The sequence below is a fragment of the Danio rerio genome, chromosome 20, assembly GCF_049306965.1.
Source record: "Danio rerio strain Tuebingen ecotype United States chromosome 20, GRCz12tu, whole genome shotgun sequence".
Lineage (NCBI taxonomy): Eukaryota > Metazoa > Chordata > Actinopteri > Cypriniformes > Danionidae > Danio > Danio rerio.
Window position 1 is genome coordinate 48075346 of NC_133195.1, and position 23017 is coordinate 48098362.

Genomic DNA, 23017 nt, shown 5'->3' on the forward strand with positions numbered 1-23017 from the left:
TAGTAATGATAGTTCACGCCTCCTCGCATATAGACCAGAGAGTTTTCGTGAATTATCCTAGAAAATTTAATATATTGTTTTCTTTGAGCAAATAAAGAAAGTTGATTTTCACATAATTTTGAAGCAGAAACTCTAGGCTTCAAGATAAAGTTCTCAAAAGTCTCGTGAACAAATAATTTGTGTTTTTGATGGTTATTTCAGTGACTTTTCACCAACCACGCAACAATGTTTCTTTCTCAAAAACACAATCTTGTACATAAATGTTGCCAATTATTGTAGCCCAGTTTTTATGATTTACAGTGATATTCAACTTTAGCTATATATATGTTTATTAGCATCTGAAAAAGGGACAAATGTCAGGGCATGTCAGAACTTCTCCAGTCCTCCAAAACACCATAAGACCCAAGAGGGTTAAATAGTGCCACATTCATGATGGTGCAAAGTTTTGTAGGAAGGGTATTCCACAGTTTCGAACAATGGTCAAATCCAGAGATATAAACAACATTTAAATTCAATTCATTTTTATTTCTATAGCGCTTTTACAATGGTGTCAAAGAAGCTTAACAAAGAAGTTCTAGTAAATTGAAAATGTGTCAGTCCAGTTTTCAGAGTAGACGTTCAGTTTAGTTCAGTTTAGTGTGGTTTAGTTTTCACTTATGAAAGTCCAATCACTGAACAGCAAATCCATCGATGCACAGCTGCACAAGTCCCAAACCAAGCAAGCCAGTGGCGACAGTGGTGAGGTACAAACTTCACCAGCTGACGTAAGTGAAGAAAAAAAAATCTTGAGAGAAACCAGCCTCGGTTGGGCACGATCATTTCTCCTTTGGCCAAATATTAACTAGCGACAAGGACCGTGTCCTGTGTGGACATGCTAATGACATCATACACCCTTAATTTCCAGTTTGGTGACATCAATGTATTTAGCATTATAAAACTGCACCATTGTGGAATAATAAAAGCTCTGCTGCGTTCTTGCCATGTTGCTCTCGTCTTTTCAGCTCGTTTCACTTCCATGGCTTTCAGCTTTACTTTAGCTAATCCATGAACAGGATTTCTGCAGGAGCCCTGTAGGATGTAATGAAGATCACAACTCCCATGATTCCACACTCAGTCACAACGTCATCAAAACCTGTTTGCTAGTTGTGAATACACAGCCTTTAGTGGTGAAAGTTACATACTGTGCCTATATTTTTTTAGCAATCATTGTTTATTCCAGTTATTTTCATATTTGTATGGGTCAAAGACAAACAATCAATTTCAATCAAAACAATTAAAGTGATTTTTGTGAATTAAGAATTTTATTGTTAACCCATATTTTGCATAACTCGATCCACAGTAAGCATAGATGCTTGCATGAATTGTGCATAATTAACAATCATACATATTAAACAAAGCTAGTTTTATTAATGCTGTTTTGTTGGAATAGATAAGCAATTCTATGCATGTTCAAAAAAAAAGTCAGGAGAGGGTTTTTTTTCAATGTCAAAAATCTTAAATTATTGTATTCAAATGAATAATTCGATTCACAGAATTCTGGTATCCTCAATGCAATGCAAAAGTTACATTCAGGAGGTGCGCAACAATTTTCCTTTCCTGACTCGAGCTTTTATAGGTAGCTGATATTAACAGGAGGAGTTTAGTGGAGTTCATCTTTTGTCAGTCATTCTCCAGACCTCCTTTGGCCACACCCATACATACGTCCTCTTTTTCTTTAAATTCTCTACACAACATTCATCCCATCGCTGCTAACAGAAAATTTAGCTGCAGAACTCAACTTAGTTTAAGACAATCAGGCCTTTGCATTTTTATCAGCTTCATCTACTTCTCATGCAAGGCATATCACACTCAAGAGAAGAAGTTTAGTTAATATATCATCAAGCAATACAAATACAATAGTTTAATGAAAAGAAAAAGAGACAAAAATAATAAAAAAAAATATTTTTCCAACACTATTATTTTATTGTTTTTTCCCCTTGTTGAGTGTTGAGGCTGCTTGTAAAATCACTTCATTATCTCACCACTGTCAATATAATTAATTCTGCTAAATTTGATAATTGCTCCTATTTATGTTTTTCTTATTTCAGCAGTTCATTGTTAAGGCAGTTTTTCACTTCTGCTCTCTCAGCAACACCAAATGTTTAAGTGTGAAGGGAGCTAAAATAAATTATCTCTTGACTGAACTGATGGAAAATGCATGCCAGGAAAGAGATCTTGCCAACCTGTAACACATATTTTACTATGGTAAGGTGATAGCCAAACATAAACACACTTTATGCTAGAGTACTTTTGGTCTAAACTTACTCTTCTTATGAACCCATATGATGTTTTTGGCTGATATTATCAAGCTGAAAGCAACATTCAATCCAGGTGGTTGAAAAAAGGCATTAATTTTGAGAAATGATGCTAGTTTTTATGTTTGGAGCCAGAAACCGTGATTACGTGGCAGTATGTCATTTATGTGCTAATGAGGCGTGTTGGGTCCATTGTTTTGATGCATTATAGTACGTAAAAATAGATGCACAGGCATTACAAAGACAGCAACTAAAAATTTCAAGCAACTTTGACATTATCTTTGCTTTAGTGCTGCTTTCAGGACAGATGACAACAGCAGAAGACAACATTGGTGATTTGTTGCGATTGGTCGAAACATAGCTCTTGACATTTGGCCAGCACATCAGACTGCATGAGACAAGATAGCAATGGGCAGATCAAACCTTAAGTCTGTGTTTCTAAACTTTTCTTTCTTGTTTTTAAGGATCCGCATTTGGTTGAAACATGTCATATTAAGCCTAGAGGCCATTGATTTTGTGTCTTGGGCTGATGATGCAATAACTTGAACAGCACAGACTCTTAAAGGGATGGTTCACCAAAAAAACGCAATTGCTGTTGATTTGCTCACTCTAAAGGCATTCAAGATGAACATTAAATTATTATTACTATTATTTTTATACATATTTTTTTTTAGCTGAAACTGAAAAAGTCAGTGACTGACAACCATAAAAATACATACAATAATAATAAAATAATAATAACTGCTGTTCCTGATGAAATAAATAGGAGCTGCTTCCATGTCACATCAGAAACCATGTAAAATATATTAGCTTAGAAATATATTAGATCTATTAGTTGAAATTTATTAGATTTATTCACAAATTTTGACAAACTTCTGAGCTCATGTTCCCCTGGTGTCTGTCGTTGCAAACAAAAAGTGCATCCCAAATCGCTTATGTATGCACATTCTACGCCATTTTGTAGTATAAATAGTGTAAGTAGAGCATTCGCATTGTGATTGTGAAAGCAAAATTCTCCAAAGAGAGTGATTATACCACCGCCAAATGGAGAATGCAGTTATTCTTGACAGGTATTATTTGGTAGTTTGGTCGTTTATTTCACTACTTGGCAGCCGTCAAACATCATCTGGAAAACGTTTGAATTTTCACAATTAAAAATAATTGGTTTGTGTTCCATTTGGGATGACACTACACATGCATACATAGTGTATTGTGTGCCATTTGGGATGCAGCTAAAGACTATAGAATGCACAAGACATGTAATTCGTGGGTGACACTTTACAAAAAGGTTCATTAGTTAATGTTAATTAATGCATTTACTAAGATGAACAAACAATGAACAATACATTCACTATATTTGTTCATGTTAATTAACGTTAGTTAATGAAAATACAGTAGTTCATTTTAGTTCATGTTAACTCATGGTGCATTAACTAATGTTAACAAGCACGGATTTGAATGTTAATAATGCACTAGTAAATGTTTAATTATGATTAATAAATGCTGTACATGTGTTGTTCATGATTAGTTCATGTTAGTAAATGCATTAACTAATGAACCTTATTGTAAAGTCTTACCAATTCGTATAGTTTTGAATGGGGAAAAGCTAAACAATCAATAAGGCTAATGAAGGCCCACCTTCTAGTCCAAGAGCCAATCATTAATCTCTATAGCTTATGATTCTCTGGAAGAGGGGTTTGGACCAGACTTAAATTTCTTAAGATTTTGTGTGATTCAAATGTTACAAATTAAACTAAAGACACAGTTGTTGTTTAATTTAACTGGTGCATGCTGGGAACCTCTATTTGAAATAACAAACTTGAAGACTATTATGCTATTATTAAGTGAAACAGTTGGCATGTGCAAGAAACAGAACATTATTTTCATTGTTATTATCTTTAATCCACAGTCTGTCTGTAGCCTGTTCGCTACCGTATGTTCTAATGTATCTAATAAACACAGTGTTTTGTAATGTGTTCGTGTTTTAGCTGCCGTTAGCTGCATTTTGGTCATTTTAACTACACTTTAGAGACCCATTAGAGCTGGTGGTTTTAGCCATTTTGCGCTTCATTTCTAACACAAAGGTTTCATAACTATAGTTTAAGAAGCCTTCGTTTATACTGCTTTTATGGTGCGAGGACTATTCTTTGGTCTAAATTCTGCTTTTCTTCTGGAATAAAAAGAAATCTCTTTTCCATCTTAGTGTGAAATAGTGATATTAGCCCGTGTAGCACAATGCAGGCTTATGTGCCTCAAATTGATCTCAGAGGTTTAATTTCATACGGTTCATCTGGTGGATCTTCCACAACAGTTGCATCACTTATTCCACTTCTCTGACTTGACCATTGCCGTTTTCAGTTCGTCTCATTGAATGCATTATACATGTACTACAGCTGCAGTGCATTAGTGTTCTAATTAAAAATAGGAAGATACCATACTTCTACTATTTTTCTTTCCATATTTGATTCTACCATAATCATGATCACTGTAAAAAGCTTGGCATAGTAACAAAATCTGACTACACTGAAAAAAATATCTGTATTTTTGTGATTCACAGGTGTTTTCTCTTTCTTTACAGTTGTGAATTGCATTATGGGAGCCTGATCTCTGCTCTGTTGTCTTTTAATGTTGAAAATTCAACTCTACAGTTTAACATATTGACTTTTATTGACAATATAGTCGTTTGAAATAATATATTGTATAAGAAATAAGACGTGAGGTTCATTTATTTTTTTAACATACGAAAATTAAAGACGAAAATGTCGGATTCTGTGCAATAACCTTTACACTACACAATATTCACCCAAGGGGATCTTTAAACTAAATATAAAATACATACATCTCTTTTTTAATAATGTTTTGTTATATTAAATAAATATAAGGTTATATTCATTTTATTATCTAAAAAATACTTTTTTAGCATAATCTATTTGTATAATAATAGTTACTTGTATAAGTGACATGGACATATTTTTATTTACCATTTTATTGCAAAATTCAATTAAGAATATAACATTCTAGCATTTTTAGGCAAGGAGAGTTTATTTATATAGTACGTTTCATACACAATGATAATTTAAAGTGCTTTACATAAACAAGAATAAAAGAAACAAAAAATGAAAAGAATATTGGAATTAAAATGTATTAAAAACAATTGAAAACTGATTAAAAATGTCTTAAAACAAACATGTTTTAAAATAATGAAGAAAAAAATAAATACATAATAGTGTAATTTGTTGGACGTAGCACAGTGCTCATTCAGTAAAGGCACAGCTAAACTGACGTGTTTTCAGTCTTAATTTAAATGTGCCTTATGTTGGAGCACATCTGATCATGTCTGGAAGCTGATTCCTGCAGCAGGGGTGTAATAGCTGAAAGTTGATTCACCCTGCTTTGACTGAACTCTTATAATTTCTAATTTACTTGATACTAATGATCTGAGTGATCAGTTAGGTTTGTATTCAGTGAGCATATCTGTAATGTATTGAGGTCTTAGGCCATTTAGTGATTTATAGAGCAGTAGTAATACTTTAAAATCTATTCTGAATGTAACTGGGGCCAGTGTAAAGACATGAGGACAGGTGTGATGTGCTCTGATTCTGGTCAGAATCCTGGCAGCAGCATTTTAAATATTTTTAATGCAAAACATTTTACATTTGTGCTTATTAATACAACATATGTTCGTCTTATGCAATACTTTCGGTGTCTCTTAAGGACTAATACACTACCAGCTTTCTTTCAGTTTTTTTTTCCATGTAGGTTTGATTTTCTCGTTTTTATCTTGTGAAATGTTTCTGTCTTTCTGACCTGTGCTCATGTGTAGGCTGGCTTCATCCAGCAGTTTCTGTGATATTTGCACTTCTAAATCCGATATATCTCCTGGTGTTATTTGCATGTAGGTGAAGCTGAATTGTTTTTAAATATTTTATGGTGGGAAATGTTTTCAAGGCTTTTATAACTTTAACTTTAGTGCTCCATTAGCTGACTGGCTGGTGTCCTGTACACCCACAGTCCCTCAGTATCTCTCCATCTGTGGAACTGGTGTCTGGGCCAGTCAGGTTATCACAAAACAAGTCTCTAGCCAGAGTCAAATGGAGTGTGTGAACAGGTCTAGGATTACGGTTGTGTTCGGGGCTGATGGATGTGACACTGAGGAGGAGCAGTGACCCAGAGAAACAGCAAGAGTCCACAACATTGCCCATATGTGAGCTTTAATGCCAATTATTTAGTATTTTCTCTCCTGTCATTCATTATATTTCAGGTTGTCTTTCTCATATACTGTATTTCGCACTTGATGTTTAACAGAGCAAGGACATTTGAACAGTAATTTACCTGCTATTTGTTCTTTATGAATTTCAGTTTGGCTGGAATAAAAGCAGATTTGACATTTTTTTGAAAAATAGCTATTGTCAATATATAAACATTTATATACATTTAACCATATTCATTTGTCTACCAAACAGTTTTTAACCTAACTTACCTTGTTTATCTAATTGACCTAGTTTATTTGGAATGATCAAAATTATTAGAAATGTGTTATTACAACTGTTAAAAAATCTTGAAAAATCTTTGTTAAACAGCACGAAGATAAATGTTGTAAAAAAAATAATACTAATTTCACAGGACTCAACTGTATATAGTATATATTATAATTATGCCCCTTTTTTAAGTATGAAAGAAAATTATTAGAAATTTGTTATTAAATCTGTTTTGCTTATTGTTGAAAATCTCCACGTTCAACAGCTTTCGAGGAACTTTTTAAAAGAATACAAATTTCAGAGGAAGAATAAACATTTGTATTTTCACTAAATATGTATATATACAGTTGAAGTCAGAATTATTAGCCTCCCTGAATTTTTAGCCCCCCTGTTTATTGTTTTCCGTAACTGAGATTTTTTTCAACACATTTCTAAACATAATAGTTTTAATAACTCATTTCTAATAACTGATTTATTTTATCTTTGCCATAATGGCAGTAAATAATATTTGACTAGATATTTTTGAAAGACACTTCTATATAGCTTAAAGTGATCTTTAAAGGCTTAACTTGGTTAATTGGGTTAATTAGGCAGGTTAGGGTAATTAGGCAAGTTATTGTATAATGATGGTTTGTTCGGTAGACTATCAAATAATATATATTGATTAAAGGCGCTAATAATATTGTCCTTAAAATGGTTTTTAAAAAATGTAAAACTGCTTTTACTCGAGCCGAGATATAAGAAATAAGACTTTTCAGAAGAAAAAATATTATCAGACATACTGTGAAAATTTCCTTGCTCTGTTTAACATCATTTAGGAAATATAAAAAAAAAGAAAAAAATCAACGGGGGCTAATAATTCTGACTTAACTGGATATATAATTTGCAATATAAAAATGTTACCCTGCTAATTAAGTATTATTTTTTAGTAGAGGTTTATAATATGATAATGCAGTAGTGTCAAAATAAGTAACTTGAACTCTTTATTTATTTAATTACATTCCAACTTAACTTGTTAAAATGAACTATATGCCTCTAAAGCATTTATTAATCTTAGTTTGTTTACTTTAACTTTATGAACTTACAATAGTATACACATATACTGTACATTAACCAAGTTGTGTTTGAAGCTCACTGGGGTAAACAAATATTACCTTTTTTTTAAAAATCCGATAGGTTTGCATCCTTTGAGTGGTTTTGGTGGATAACAGGTTAAAATCAAAAGTTAATTCTGAACCAGTTTAAATAATATGCTTGTATTTTATATAAAAGGCTTTTTGATGATGGCAGCTTAAAGATGCCTCTCATTTAGAGAATGAATTTACATGCATTGCTCGGGTGTGAGTTTCTCACAGACTTCAACGGAGTGTAAAAATCTTGTTGGTTCTGTGGATCTCGTTTATCAAATCTGATCTTTATTTAATACTTTCTGTTGGATTCAAGTTAGGTGATTGGTTAGGCCATTCTACAGCTTGATTTTCTTTCTCTGAACACTTTTAAGAGTTTCCTTGGCTGTGTTTTGGATCATTGTCTTGCTGAAATGCCCACCATTCATCTTCATCCTCCTGCTAATGTAGATGTTGGACTGAAGTAGCTAATATTTATTTACAATGATGGAAGGGCAGAGGGTTGCTGAATAATATTGAGAGATTTCAGCAGCTGTCTGGGCTTTTACTGCTTTACTACACCTCTCTTTCTTCATTTGTTCAATGTTTTTTCTTGCGTCAGTTTATTTTATTACGCATAACTTTGTCTGTAATCTAGTTAGTTTAGTTTTCTTTGCATATATGAAATTCTTTGGTTGTTATCAACATTTGGCAAAAATTTTAAGTCAACACCTTTAGATATATGTTTTCTGAGAAAAATGGTGATGTGTTGAATACGTATTAACCCCTCTGTATAATCTGAGATTTTTTCCTCCTTGTTTTGTTTTTCTTTGTCTTGTGAAGATGTATTATATCTGCATTCTTGTGAAAATTCAATAAACATAATTAAAAAAGGTAAATCCAAGTTTTTGGTTTATAATATTTTAACGGATTATAGCTTATGATTAAGTGTTTATATTTTTTATTGAATAATGTTAACAGAGATTAGTTATTCAGTTTAATTCTCTATCTCTTAACTAATGGAACCTTTTGCACATTTATTTTACACTATACTGCAGTTTTTGATATAGCTACTGAAAGTCACTCTCGACTAACTGGACACGATTATCTAACTTTCATATAGATCATTTGTATGCCATCAACTGGTTCTTTCACCTTTCAAACTGTGCTGTGTTTCTTTATTGTTGCTGTTCAGCTTCTATTTACCTTCTGTGTCCTCCAGCTCTTTTTTAATGAAGATATTTGGTTGTTTTTTTATTGGTCGGTGCTCTGTCATCATGCCATAAAGATACACTTTCAAAACCTTTCCCCAGGCCATGCTTTTTCTCATTAAAAGTCTCCCCAAAACTAATCGAGAGTGCTCAATTACTGGCCTCCATTGGTAATCTCAACACGCTCCCGACTTTCTTCTGTCCGACTCCTTACCTTATCAGGAAGCGTCACTGTTTATGTTAGAAAACTCAGACCAGCGCAGTGTAGTAATGACTCGATGAGTTTCACGATTGGCCGGAGGATCTTTCGTGATGAATATATCAATGTGAATTCTGAAGCGTTTTAATTAAAGCCAGTGCAAACAGTAAATACGACTCGCATACCGGAGCGGCGCATGAACTGGAAGGTAATTATGATGTGCCTTAATTAGCTGTCGTCGTGATCTTAATTGCTTTTGAAGATGGCTGACCTCCGTTTCTGCAAGTCTACGTGTTGGCAGAGTTTTGTTTCGTATGCAGGTGTGTGTGTGTGTGTGTGTGTGTGTGTGTGTGTGTGTGTGTGTGTGTGTGTGTATGGTCAAACTGGGTTTTAGAGGTTACCTTCTCGGTTAATGCTCTGTTATTCTTTGACTTTCTTCCTTTCTTTTTACATCTCAGACTTTTGTTAAGAATAGTTTCTTGAAATATGTTCAGCCTTCGTTCAGTAGGGCAGTGTTACTGTCATCTCTAACATTCCATGCCTGCTTTTTCTACTTCATCCAATCTGTATAACTTAATAGCACATATCAGGTTTATTTATTTATTTATTTTTTTTTTTTGTAATTTAAGAACTTGCCTACACAGCAGCTTAAATAGATATATAAATTTTTTTTAGGTAAAATTAATAAATAAACAAATATGAACTGATACATTTTTTAAAGCAAATGGCAATTATACCGTTAATTAAATATCCTCCAATTTGCAACATTACCTAAATACTAAAACAGAATTTAGTCAAAATTTTAGTTCAGAAAAAAGGTAGGCTTAAGAAAATAACACAACTTTTTTAGTCTTATCTTAAAGTCAAAATAACACAACTTTTTTAGTCTTATCTTAAAGTCTTTTCACCTATCCAAGTTTTAGAAATAACCAATAATACCTTGAATTCTAGTTGATCATTTGGTATCAGAAGTAGCTTAAATGAAAGGCAAAGACCTCTAGATGATGCTTATTTTACCAAAATAAAATATGATCATGCCTTGATTTTTAATTATTTAATTAGGACAGTAAGATCTGACTTTTCTTAAACAAAAGTCTTGTCACTTAACAGCAATAATGCAAAGTATAGAATATAAAGTCATGGTGCTGTGGAAAAAGAATTAATATTTTAATATTAATAATAACAATTCTGGAGGACTAATAATTCTGACTTCCACTCTATATGTGTGTTTGTGTGTATGTTTGTGGATTATATGTGATTCATTCATTACCTCACTTCCAGACTTGAAGAGAAATGACCCATTTTAATCTAAGAGCTTTTCTCCTTGGAACAAATAGAAAGGCTGTATGTGAGTGGCTTTATTCCTACCATTAACAAATCAAATACTAATTAGCGTCAGATTTGGCAGTGCGTTTCAGATCTGACCGCTTCTTTTGTGTTCCTTTTGTAAGGAGCAGTTCATCCAGAAATCAAAGCGGTCATTATTTACTCATCCTCGTGTCCTTCCAAACCCGCGGAGAACACGAAAGGAGAAATTCAATAGACCCTTTGTTGTCCTCCAGTGCAGTCATCGTTTTATAATTAAGATTGTTTTATATTTTACATTTTTCAAGTTGATGTTGTACTTAGAGTTTGACAAGCACAGCAAATAAAATGGAAACAAATGTTTTATTTCAATCTTAAAGATTAAGAAATGAGGGATACATGGTGGCTTAGTGGTAACCACTGTCGCCTCACAGCAAGAAAATCACTGGTTTGAGCCCTGGGTGGGCCAGTTGGCATTTCTGTGTGCAGTTTGTATGTTCTCCCCGTGTTGGCATGGGTTTCCTCCGGGTTCTCCAGTTTCCTCCTCACTCCAAAGACATACGCTAAAGGTGAATTGAATAAGCTAAATTGGCCATAGTGAATGTGAATTACTGAGTTGTGGCTGGAAGGGCATCGACTATGTAAAACATATGCTGGAATAGTTGGCGGTTCATTCCGCTGTGGCAACCCCTTATAAATAAAGGGGTTAAGCCTGAGGAAAATGAATGAATGAATGAAGATTAAAATATAAAAAAATCAGTTAATCAATCAATTAATTTTTCTTTTACTTAATTTATGTTGTTGTTTTCCTGAAGCAAACCAGTTGTAATTTGATTCTAAATATATTTGCTTGGTTTTAAAATGTTTAGTGCTTGTTTATTTTAGCTAATTTAGATTTTTATGACAAAAAGAGCAAACACACACAAAAAAAACCTCTCAAACTTTAAATAATTGAGTGAGGAACAGACTGTTTCTTCGCCGCTGAGCTGTACTTCAGTTTACTTGGAATAAAGTCATGTGAGGTACTAGACAGTCATATCTTGTTGTTTTTGCTGCTGTTTCAGGCTCTGCTGGAGCAGGCGGTGGTGAAGAGCGAGGGCTTCAGTGTGGATCATCTGGAGAGAGTTTTCTCTGCTCTCAGCCAGTGCATTTACCAGCACCGCCGAGACTACGACAAGACCAGACTCATAGAGGTATACATACACACACACACACACACACACACACACACTTGTTTCTATATCTCTGCAGGGACTCTCATAGATGGGGACCCTAATGAGGTTTATACTAGACAAACTGTATATTCAACCCTGTTACCCCAAAACTACCCCTATACCCAACCCTCACAGGAAACAATGTGCATTTTTACATTTAAAATACTTAGTTCTGCTTGGTTTATAAGCATGTTCACCTCAATTGTGATCCTCATGAGTCTGAGTGCGCTCAATTTTAAGTCTCCACCAGGATGTAAAAACAAGTACACCCACAATCATTTGTTGCATTTCAGTCCAATTTTTTTATGCCTTTCACTGGCTAAGTTTCATCTATCTCATTCGTTTGGAAGTATGTTATCAATTATATTACATAAGTGTCCACTACTGAACATCTGAATGGGTTTCAATGGATTGACCTAATCCTTTGAGCGCTTTTGGTCCGAACCCGGGTTCGGATGACATTAAAGTACGGTACATTTAGCTAGTGTGAACAATGTCTTCTGAACTTAGGTGTGCACCCGTGAATTGTTCCCAAGTCTGCCTGAAAAGAGGTGGTCTGGGTACTGTTCGTGCAAACTTTGGTCCAGTTTATTACTGATATGAATGTAATCATACCAAATAACAAAAGTGAACCGCCAACTTTACAACAAACTATCGTTTTCATAAAGTTATTTCGTGTGTGTTTGTGTGTCTTTGTATCTCATACAAGTACACACACTCTTGCTGGTTTCATAACAGTCGAGTACACACACATGCTGGTTTCATAACAGTTGAATTTTATATGCCTTTTTTATGGTTACAAAAGCAAAAGATTCATTAAAAGCAGAATGACCGTGATATGCGGACGTCTCCATTTTAGCGCTTTACTTTCATGGCCGTCATCCTGCAACAGCTGTACACACAACAGCAGCTCGATGACGCAAGTCTATAGGCTTTCAGAAGGAAAAAAGACAGTGTGAACACAAACCTACCGAGAAAGTGGCAAGAGGGACAGTTGAACTTTGGTTCGGACCAGACATTCGGACCTAGTGTGAAAGCACCCTTACAAACTACACTGTTGTGACATCACAATCACATTGTGTCCTAGTAAATATAGGTTCTGGAGTGGATATATGAAGCAGACTCACTCCCTCGGTCAAAATTGAGGAATCAAGTGTACGTCCATGTAATCTTCCCTTGTTCACTTGAAGTGGACCACAGTTGTAAATGGCGGTGGGGATTCCATCGAGGGAACAAAGTGTCAGTGCATTTCTAAAAGTGGAGTGGAATGCAGCCAACAACTCACTTATTCTTTACAACTTTAATCACTCACATGGTCACTCACACTTACACACTCATTCATTCACATTCACTCACATACACAGTCACTGACTCACTCACTCACATTGCGTTTTGCCTTCAGAGCCCGAGCATGATTGCGACATTGATGATGCGACTGTTCAGTTTAACAGGATGTGAAGTGCTCACGCTCAGCACAGTGGACATTGCATTAGTTATACTGTTTTGTATTATATTATATTATAACCTTTATTTTACCAGGAAAGACACATTGAGATTAAAAATCTTATTTACAAGAGCGTCCTGGCTGAGATTAGGCAATACATGTCACATGGGTCTAACAAACAAAAAACAATTGACAGTTAACATGAATCAAACATTGACAAACAAACTATTCGAAACATCTACACGCCTGAGTTTCAGTTTCTAAATCATTTATACTCTTTTATTTAAAAGAGCCTTTAGTGAAATCAATTCTTTAAACTGCAACTTTGTTTGCAGATTATTCCATGCAAAGAGAGCTGCGTATTTAAAAGCCTTTTTCCCATCTCAGTCCGCACTTAAGGAACAGACAGTAAATATCCTGTGACCGAAGGCCACAGTTAAGGACAGGCTTTTAACAAATGTAATTCTGTAGATATGATGGGAGTAAACCCAGTAAAGATTTGTAAACAAAGATATGCCAATGCTTAAGCCTACGAATGGACAAAGCAGACCAACCTACCCTAGTGTACAGCACACAATGATGAGTGAGAGATTTCAAATTTGTTATAAATCTTAGTGCACCATGGTAAACAGTATCCGATGTGTTGTTTTTAATCATTTGGGATGCTGTCAAATATTTTGCCGAAGAGATCCACAACTTTTGATGCTCATAAATTATCATAAAAGTCATCTCGCTGCATGTATCATGAGGTTTCCTGAAGGTTCAGCTGACGTGCAGTAAGGGCTTTGCGGCTTTAATAAACGACGACAGTTTGCGTTCATTGAACAGTAAGAATGATTAATAAATCCATATAAACTCCATATAAAACAGTCCCTCAAAAGCATCTTCAGTTTTGGACTCAGACATGCTTTGCACTCACACTACAAGCGTACCATGCCTGAGCCCAACCAAACCTCGCTTTGGCACACCTCTTTCAACCGGGCCAGGGCTGGCCAATTGAACCGTGCCTGGGCCCAATTCTGAGCATTCACACTTGTCAAACAAGCTAGGAAATGCACACGGGCACAGTTTGGATAACATAGTTTGAGTGTGACACACACACACACACACACACCCACACACACACACACACACACACTAACACACAAACACACTAACACACACACACACACACACACACACACACACTAACTAACACACACACACTAACACTAACACACACACACACTAACACACACACACACACACACACACACACACACACACACACACACTAATACACACACACTAACACACACACACTAACACACACACACACACGCACACACACACACACACACTAACACACACACACACTAACACACTAACACACACACTAACACACACACACACACTAACACACACACACACACACACTAACACTAACACACACACACACTAACACACACACACACTAACACACACACACTAACACTTACACACTAACACTTACACACAGAGTCACTTACTAACACTTACACACATACTCACTCATTAATGCTCACTTGGAATAAAAACAACAATGTGCAAAGTATGCTCTGTGGGGTACAGCAATCACATCAATTGCTCTCTTCACTAATTTTTTTTAGACCTCCAGTGGGGTCAATGGAGGCAACCAGACTTTTAATTTCAGTTAGCCGGCATCAGGGCTTCCGGTTAATTGTCATCCCATAGAAAATTGCTGCGTTTAAGTTCTGATTTCTTAAAAAAATAACAGCGGTCTGGCTGGCTGAGGTATGTTATAAAGTGGGTCTCAGACCAAACTAGAAGCAATGGATTAAATTACATTTTTCCGTGCCATGTCTTTAAAATATGGAAATCAAAGAGTTTCTGTGCTGGCCTGCTGCTAGTGACGGCATCAGCGTTTAAACGGTCTTTCGTCTCTTTTTAGCAACTTAACAACCAAATGGATGCTTAGGTCTATTTAACTGATTCTATCTGAATTACACTACAACATCTATGCTGTAAAAGGAACCGTATGAAATTGAAAATAGTCACATCATTGGCTAAAAAACACTCTGCATATAGCCCATTCATTTGCCTATAAAAAAGTCAGGGAAAGGTTAAACTACTTGCTTTCCAAACAATTGTATTCATGACACTGCACAACAAATAATATAACAATAAGAAAATACAAGTTTGCAACTTCAAGCAGCACTATGAACAGTTATTTACGACCAAAATTAATGGACGTGCATGAAACTGTCTCAAGCCAACAAGGTTCCAATATCAGCGCTCACTCGTACATTAAATAATAATGTCAGTATATTTCAGTTAACTATAATAACCCTGGTATAAACACATCCATTTGAATTCATATAAATGCAGTTTAGTTGTATTTACCTGTCTAAAAGCACTGGATTATAACACATTTGTTGTAATAGCACGTATAACACTATTAAAATGACACCATTATTAACTAGTAGCGCTGCACCGTCTAATGACCCGTGACGTTGTGTTCAGTCATGTGTCGTGTGTGTGTGTGCGTGACGGCGCTCAGACGAGACAGAAACACACTGAACAGATGCTGTGTGTTTGAATTACCCCGATGCTGGAGAGCCTTCGCTCGGCCTCATGGGAAATTACGGGCGCTGTTCTCCAATACAATAGTAATGGTCGCTGCCCAGCAGAAAACAGATTAGAGTTGCTCCAAGGAATTACGGCCGGCGTGACTGAAGGCTCATTTGCATGTTGTGTATAGCAGTTCCTCATTGAGAGAGGACTTTAATAGAGTCGTGTTTATTAATTCCAGGATCATTCTGAATCGAAAGCATCTGAAAGCCTGTGTGTGTGTGTTTAGATTTTAATCCACAGCTCGCCGTCAGATCTGTGGATCATTTTGCAGCCGGCGGACTGGATTTAGAAGCAATTGAACATGATTTAGTTAATTGTTCACACATTTTGTCCTGTTTGTAACTATTGGGAGTGTCAATTTGCACAAATATTTATGATCAATTGTTTAAATTATCAATTTGATTCAATTATTTCATAATCTCAATAATGCAAGATTATTATTATTATTATTATTAATATTATTATTATCATTATTATCATTATTATTATTATTATTATCATCATCATCATCAGTATAATGACTGTTGTCTGTATGAGCAAATCATTTTTGATATTGTGTTATTTTATTCCCAAATATGCATATGATATTGTGCATATAAAAATACCTGGAGAACATTAGATGTAAAATGATGCCTGTTTTGTTTTTTCAAACATACTGTAGTATAGTAGTAGTACTGTAGTAGTGTAGATAGTGTATCATTTTAATGGATGCAGTGCGGTGTACAACATTGCTGTTTTTAAAATAATAACCATGTTAAAGGTGCTGTACGTAAGTTTTTGAAGCATAAAAACACCATAATTTGTTTGTAGATATTTAAGTAACATGCTAAGTGAGCATTCTTGTTTATATGAAAAACAATGCTGAAGTCAGATATTCTGCTTTGAAAATGTGAGTTATTCACTCCAACGAAATGGTAAGGTTTACAATCTAGTTATACATATTAAACCTCTTTAACATTATTAGACATACATGCTGAATCACTGATATGTGTTGGCTTGCACTAAGTCACAGTTCTGAAGTTTAATTTTAAATCATTTATTTTATTTTCAAGATCTGAGCTAATGATCTGCTGCTGCTTTCAGTAGTATGGCAATAAATATCCAGTAAAATGGCATTTGGACTCTTATTATTAGAATTTAGCACTGAATAAAGCACATGAGGTGCACCTGAGGTGATTGTTGTTCACCTATGAGAAATAGAAGCCCTTTCTAAAACAGAAATTTCAGGTGTTGGTTAGGACGAAAACTCCTTTAAGTATGTGAAGAATTTCTTCTATTACGTGCCGCAGCTTTGAGGAAACAGTTCAAATCAGCCTTTAGGCTTGATAGTCAGGCACACTCGCATCAATCTGGCAACCTGTGTTTGCTTGGACTTGTCAGAGGAGGAGCCTATTGGAAATTTGTTTTTATCCAGGATTGCAATACCTATTTCAACCACAGGGTGTCACACTTACCTACTGCACTTTTTAAAAAAAACATTTAATTTTTTTTTTCATTGATTAATTGTTGACATCTCTATAAGCTATACGTTTAATCAAATAAATGCAGCTTTGGTGAGAATAAAAATAAATTAAAAATCTTACCCCAAACCTTAATTTTTTAATACCTTATCTTGTATCTACTGTATATATCATACATCTACATTTCTAATTCAAAATAATGTATTCTTGAACTTTAAAGTTTTGTTTTTAACATATTTTAATTCGGTATAGCTGAATAACGAAGCTGTATTTTTATATTATCTTTATTATTATTATTATTATTACTATTATTATTATAATATATTTTTTCTTAAGTCTGGTATTGTGAACCTCTTGGCCAGGTCACTCTTGAAAATGAGATCTTGACCTCAATGAGTTTTTGATCTGTTTGTTAAATAAAGAAACATAAAGTTCTGAGTTAATTTTAGAAAAGCACAACTGTATACAAGACATTGTTGAAGACAAAATTATTAGCAGTCCTGTAAAGTTATTAATAAAAAATAAATTATAGGAATTCCAGTGGATTTCTGTGTTTTCTTTTCTCAATGGAATGACCCCTGCAATTTGCAAAACTTCCTTTTTGTGTTTAGCAGATGCTTATTTTTTTATAATTCACCTAACTTACCTTAAGCCTTTATATTGCACTTTGCTAGCCTGTTGAAAAATAACTTATCAAATATTATGTACTGTCATCATGGCAAAGACAAAAGACATCAGTTATTGGAAATGAGTTATTAAGACTGTTATGTTTAGAAATGAGTTGAAAAAATCTTCTGTTAAACAGAAATCACAGGAGAGCTTAAAATTCCTAACTGTTAGCTAATAAACTTCAACTGTATGTGTGTGTACTATAATTATTCTTTAATGTCTGGTGGAATCCACAGTGAGCAAACAGTGCTGTTAACAAAGCTGTTTTCTGTCTGTTGCTTTGCAGGCCATGGAGAGGCAAGTTGAGCATTTCGAAACATTCCTGTGATGAAACGAGGGCTTTCAGAGAGAGGGAGAAACGTGAGATCGAGACTCTTTTGATAGCAGAGGGGAAAAGCAGCGTCCTGAGCCAAATCCTCCACACCGAGCCGGTCTGGACGCCTCAAGAAAAACACACACACTCACACACAGAAGAAGAAAAAAAAAGAGGTGCAGACAATAGAAACAAAGGCGACTTGGTGCTATCATCTCAGGTACCTGAAACAGAACCAGTCTACAGAACCAAACACAACAAAAACTCCTGGAAGTTTCCTTTTCGTTCCTTTTCGTCGTTGTTATCTTTTCTTTTTTTGGTAAACTCACACACATGCCAATTGCCGGTGATCATTCTTGGTGCTATTGGGTGCTATTGTTCTTTTTATTTTCCGTCTGCTGCTCCTTGTTCTTCTCATTAATGAGCAAACAAAACACAAACCGTACAAAATAAAAGATTGTGTGATGTCACAAAGCAACCTCAGCCTCCGTCTACTGGACGCAAACAAACAAACAAACACACACAGATATTCTCACCAGCAGTGGAAAAAATCAAAGCACCTGGTCATTTTCTGTGGAAAAAAACACACATCACCCTCTTTGTATAGCTCTGTAGTGTCACCATTGAGATTATCAACACCTTTTTAGATACTTCTGCTGGAAAACGAAACAAACACACATTTTGTAGGGACGTCTTTAACGTTGTTTTCTACTGGGTGTTAATTGTACGATTCGCAAGAAGACCTCTGTATTGTAAAAACCCAACTTTACCTTGTGTTCTCTGACCAAGATGTTTGTAGAATTGAATGAAAAAAGACAGATTTTGGTTTAAAATAGGTCTTTAGGAGAGAAATGGTATTATTTTTAGAGCCATCACATATTCCCCTCTTTAGAATAGTTCTTTTTTTGGCATTTTAACTGGATTTATGGCTGGATATCTGGAGATTGCACTGCCTGGCGTGTGCCTTAACTTTTAAAATAGGCTGAGGAAAAAAAAAAACATAGATAATGAATATTGACTATCATTGTTTGTGGACAAACACTTTTTAGGGAATTGGAAAAAGTTGTCTTTTCGATTGAAACGATGCGGCTTGTTGTTGTAAATGTTTGCCAATCTCTTCTCAAGCCACCAAACAACATCGTCATGGTTTGTCTGGTCACTCCATCATACGTGGCTTTCATTTGCCAGTCATTTTTATCATAAAATGACCAATTTGGAGTGTAAATTGTTTGCAGATTGTTGGTGAAAGTGGCAGTCTAGGCAGTGCTGAATTTTTGAAACCTAAAGCATTACTATATTTTTTGTTGTTGTATATGTTTTATACTTTTTTTATTTACCCTTCATCGTGTTTTCTAATCTTTAGCTGTTAATAAGGTTTTTTTTCTGTTGCGTTGTGATGGTAGCATTAAAAGGCAGTGCACCCAAGAATGAACATTAGCTATTGAATAGATAGAGTTACTCAAAAATCACAATTCCACCATCTTTTACTCATCTTTTTCTTATTTCAAACCCATTTTTTCCCCAAACAAAAATGTTGGAAACTTGTAACATTTGACATACATAGTATTTGTTTGGTAAGACTGTATTTTGATGGCGCCTCTTGCACATTTTGTTGACTAAAAGTTGCATTGCAACTACATGCCAATTACATCTCATTTGAGTATTAGTAAACTGTCTGTTTAATATCTGTTGATTCTGCTCCTTCAACAGACATTTAACTGACTATGAGGAACTTTGCAAGTACATGTCAACTTACACTAACCCTAACCCCAACCTAACTGTCTACTTATAATCTATTGAGAATTAGTTGGCATGTAGATGCAATGTAACTTAAATTCAACAAAATACGTTTAAAGGACCATTAAAATGTAGCGATACCATTTTGTTTTTCCAATATTGATGTCAGTGGGTACACATTTTCAACATTTTTCAAAATATCTTCTTTTGTGTTCTTCTTTTGAAGCATTTGGAGCAAGTGAAGGATGAGTAAATGGTGGCAGAATGGTCATATTTGGGTGAACTATACCTTTAATTTGCAGGAAATTTAAGCTGCAGATGATTTTTTTCTTCTTAAAGAATATTTTTGTAAATGGATTTGTAAAGCGCTGATGTGACTAAAGTTAGCTACTATGAGAGTATAAATAATAATACAGGCAGAGCTAGATTAATATTGTGTGTCCTGAAGAGGTCTCATATACCAAAATGATTGTTCTGTGCCAGAAATTGAACATTGTTACCTTTAATCTTGGCAAAGGTTCCTAAATTTCTCCACAAGAAAGAACCGGAACCAATCATTGGTGTCATAAGAATTCATGTCTCCTCAGGAGATTAATTTTGCTTTGCCTGTATTTTTTTTTACTCTTAAAGTGCCAGTAGCTAACTTTAGTAACAGTAGTATTTTTTGTAAAACTCAAGATTTCTGGTAGTCTTTGAATTGCAATTTATGAATCGCCATTTTATGAAGAACCACAGTTTCAGCTTAAAAATCTTCTTCAATGTTCAACCGAAGACCATAATTGTAATCTTGGAGGTATTGGAATGATTAAATCAAATGCAAATCTTCATATTTGGGTGAACTGTCCCTTTAAATCTGGTCTCCCTCTCCAAACTTTCATTAACTGTCTACTTTTATCGCTTTGAAAAGAAAGATAATCCAAGGTTAGGAGTCCTCGTGACCTTGTCTAGGATTCGGTGCTATAAAGAAAAAGGAAAAAAAAAAGGAAACACTTTAAGACATATGCAAAAGACAGGAAAAGACTATGAGTTAGCTTTGGACTACTGCAGTGCGAGTGAGAGACAGAACCACAGCTACCTCAGCAAGTTGTTTTCATGCGAAGAGACGAAAGTAATGACCTGTTTACTTCTAAACAGTATTTGTTGACCTCTATAAAAAAATCTCTGCGCCCTTCAGAAATTCAAGCTAAGGTACTGGATCACCTCATGTGGCTGCTGCAGTAATCCTCGAGGTTTGTTCGGATGCGTTTCTTCACTTTTTTGTTGTTGTTCGGGGTTGTTCTGCTTATGAGCCGAGAAAAGAAATGGCATTTTAGTACAGGTGAAATGTTATATACTGTATATTTCCGGGGTTTTGTTTTGATTTCTACATGTGCATCCCATGAATTTCGTATATTAGTGGCCATGTTTGTTTCGTACTTTTCAGTCCATTTCATTAGCCCCTTTTTTTATTATTATTATTCTCAAATGCCGCCTTTGTGCTATTGCATGTCCATTCGTTATTTATTAAATTATTCGTCATATGTTCAACATTTTGTTCAAACGAAACCAATTGGAAACTTTGTTACATTAAATTTGTGCCGAGACAAACGATGTAGCACGTTTTTTTGTAGCAGGTGTTGCACGACGTTCAGAAACGGGGTTTTTACTGGTCTCAGGTCTCTGCTACATTAATATTTATTCCATGAGGGTGGAGATGATGGTGGCTATGCTTCTTTTTTCACTTATTACTATAGAGGATGATGTTGGGGGGAGTTTTTATGCGCATTTTCGGGTCCCCCTGTAGTATCGTCAACATGCTAATCTGGTGTAGCGTTAAAGAAACTACTGTAATGCTGACCATATTGGAGAGTAATAAAAATAGAGCTTTAGATAATGCCAAATCTTAAGACAAATACCTTATCCTACGAAGCTATTTACTAGCGTCATGCAATTGGCCTTTAATCAAACGTCGGTCGGCACGTACCACGCAAATGGAGTTTTGCATTGCAGAAGCACCACTAATATATTTTTTAGAAAATTAACTCTTCAAATCCTGCATTTAAAATGTTACAATGTGGAAGTCTATGTGTTTGACTACAGTTCTTTACCTTTAGTTGACCAGAGTTTAATTCAGAGGATTTTTACTGAGCGTAGGAAGTCCATAGAACAATAGCATTTTGCTTTAGGTAGACTTAAAGACCCACTAAACCTGTTTTTATTTTGTTGTATTATGGTCAGGAGTTTCTTGGTCGACGCTGTATGATGGAGGAAAAGTATTTGGTTGGTTTTTAGTTAATTAGTAGATCTTTACCCCTTTATGATTTATGATGGTTGAGGGATTTTGTTTTTTGAGTGTTTCTAGAATTTGTGCCCCTTTTATTTTTTACTACCATGAAGCAAATCAGATCCACACACATTGTTCTGTCCTTCCTTGCAGTCCTTCTTTTTGTGAAATGATATATTTACTGTAATAAACTGCTGTGATATACTTGAATAAAAGGTGCAAATTGAAGTCGCTCTGGTGTTTCGATTTCAATCCGAGTCGTGGCTTGATTCGTGATTGGGGGTTACAGCAAATTTTGGATGGTCTGCTGTGTTTAAAAAAAAAAAAAAAAAGGAAAATTTAAGTACCAAAAAAAAGCTAATTTTCTTTCACATATATCAACTATGGTAAATTAGCCATTGTTAATTATACAGTTGCTTTGCACAAGGCTCATTTTACAACAACTTTGGAGTTAAAATGTTTTTACCATTTTGATTCCATCCAGCCAATGTACTGGTCTGGAGTGCATTTACCAAACTACAATGTAACTTGCAGCTGTACTACCGTAGTACGATGCATCGCTTGGCAAAAGAGCAATGTAGTGATGAAAGATTCTCAAAACTGTTGTTGCTTTGTTGCAGATTAATCATTTGAAGCATGTTGGTTTTAACATACAACGTCCATAATGACGCTCTAAACGGGGTGGAGTAACAACTTTAGAGAAAAAAAAAC

General features: G+C 35.0%; 1 protein-coding gene across 2 annotated transcripts in view; it reads left to right on the forward strand.

The window, feature by feature from the left end:
* atad2b (ATPase family AAA domain containing 2B) overlaps positions 1 to 22534 on the forward strand; it is a 203464-nt gene extending 180930 nt beyond the window's left edge. For both annotated transcript variants that reach the window (NM_001365966.1, NM_001365967.1), the window contains exons 27-28: positions 11658 to 11786; positions 18280 to 22534. In NM_001365966.1, the coding sequence (NP_001352895.1) occupies positions 11658 to 11786; positions 18280 to 18321 (171 nt within the window). In that variant the 3' untranslated portion in view covers positions 18322 to 22534. The remainder of the gene's footprint in view (positions 1 to 11657; positions 11787 to 18279) is intronic.
* Positions 22535 to 23017: the final 483 nt, after the last annotated feature.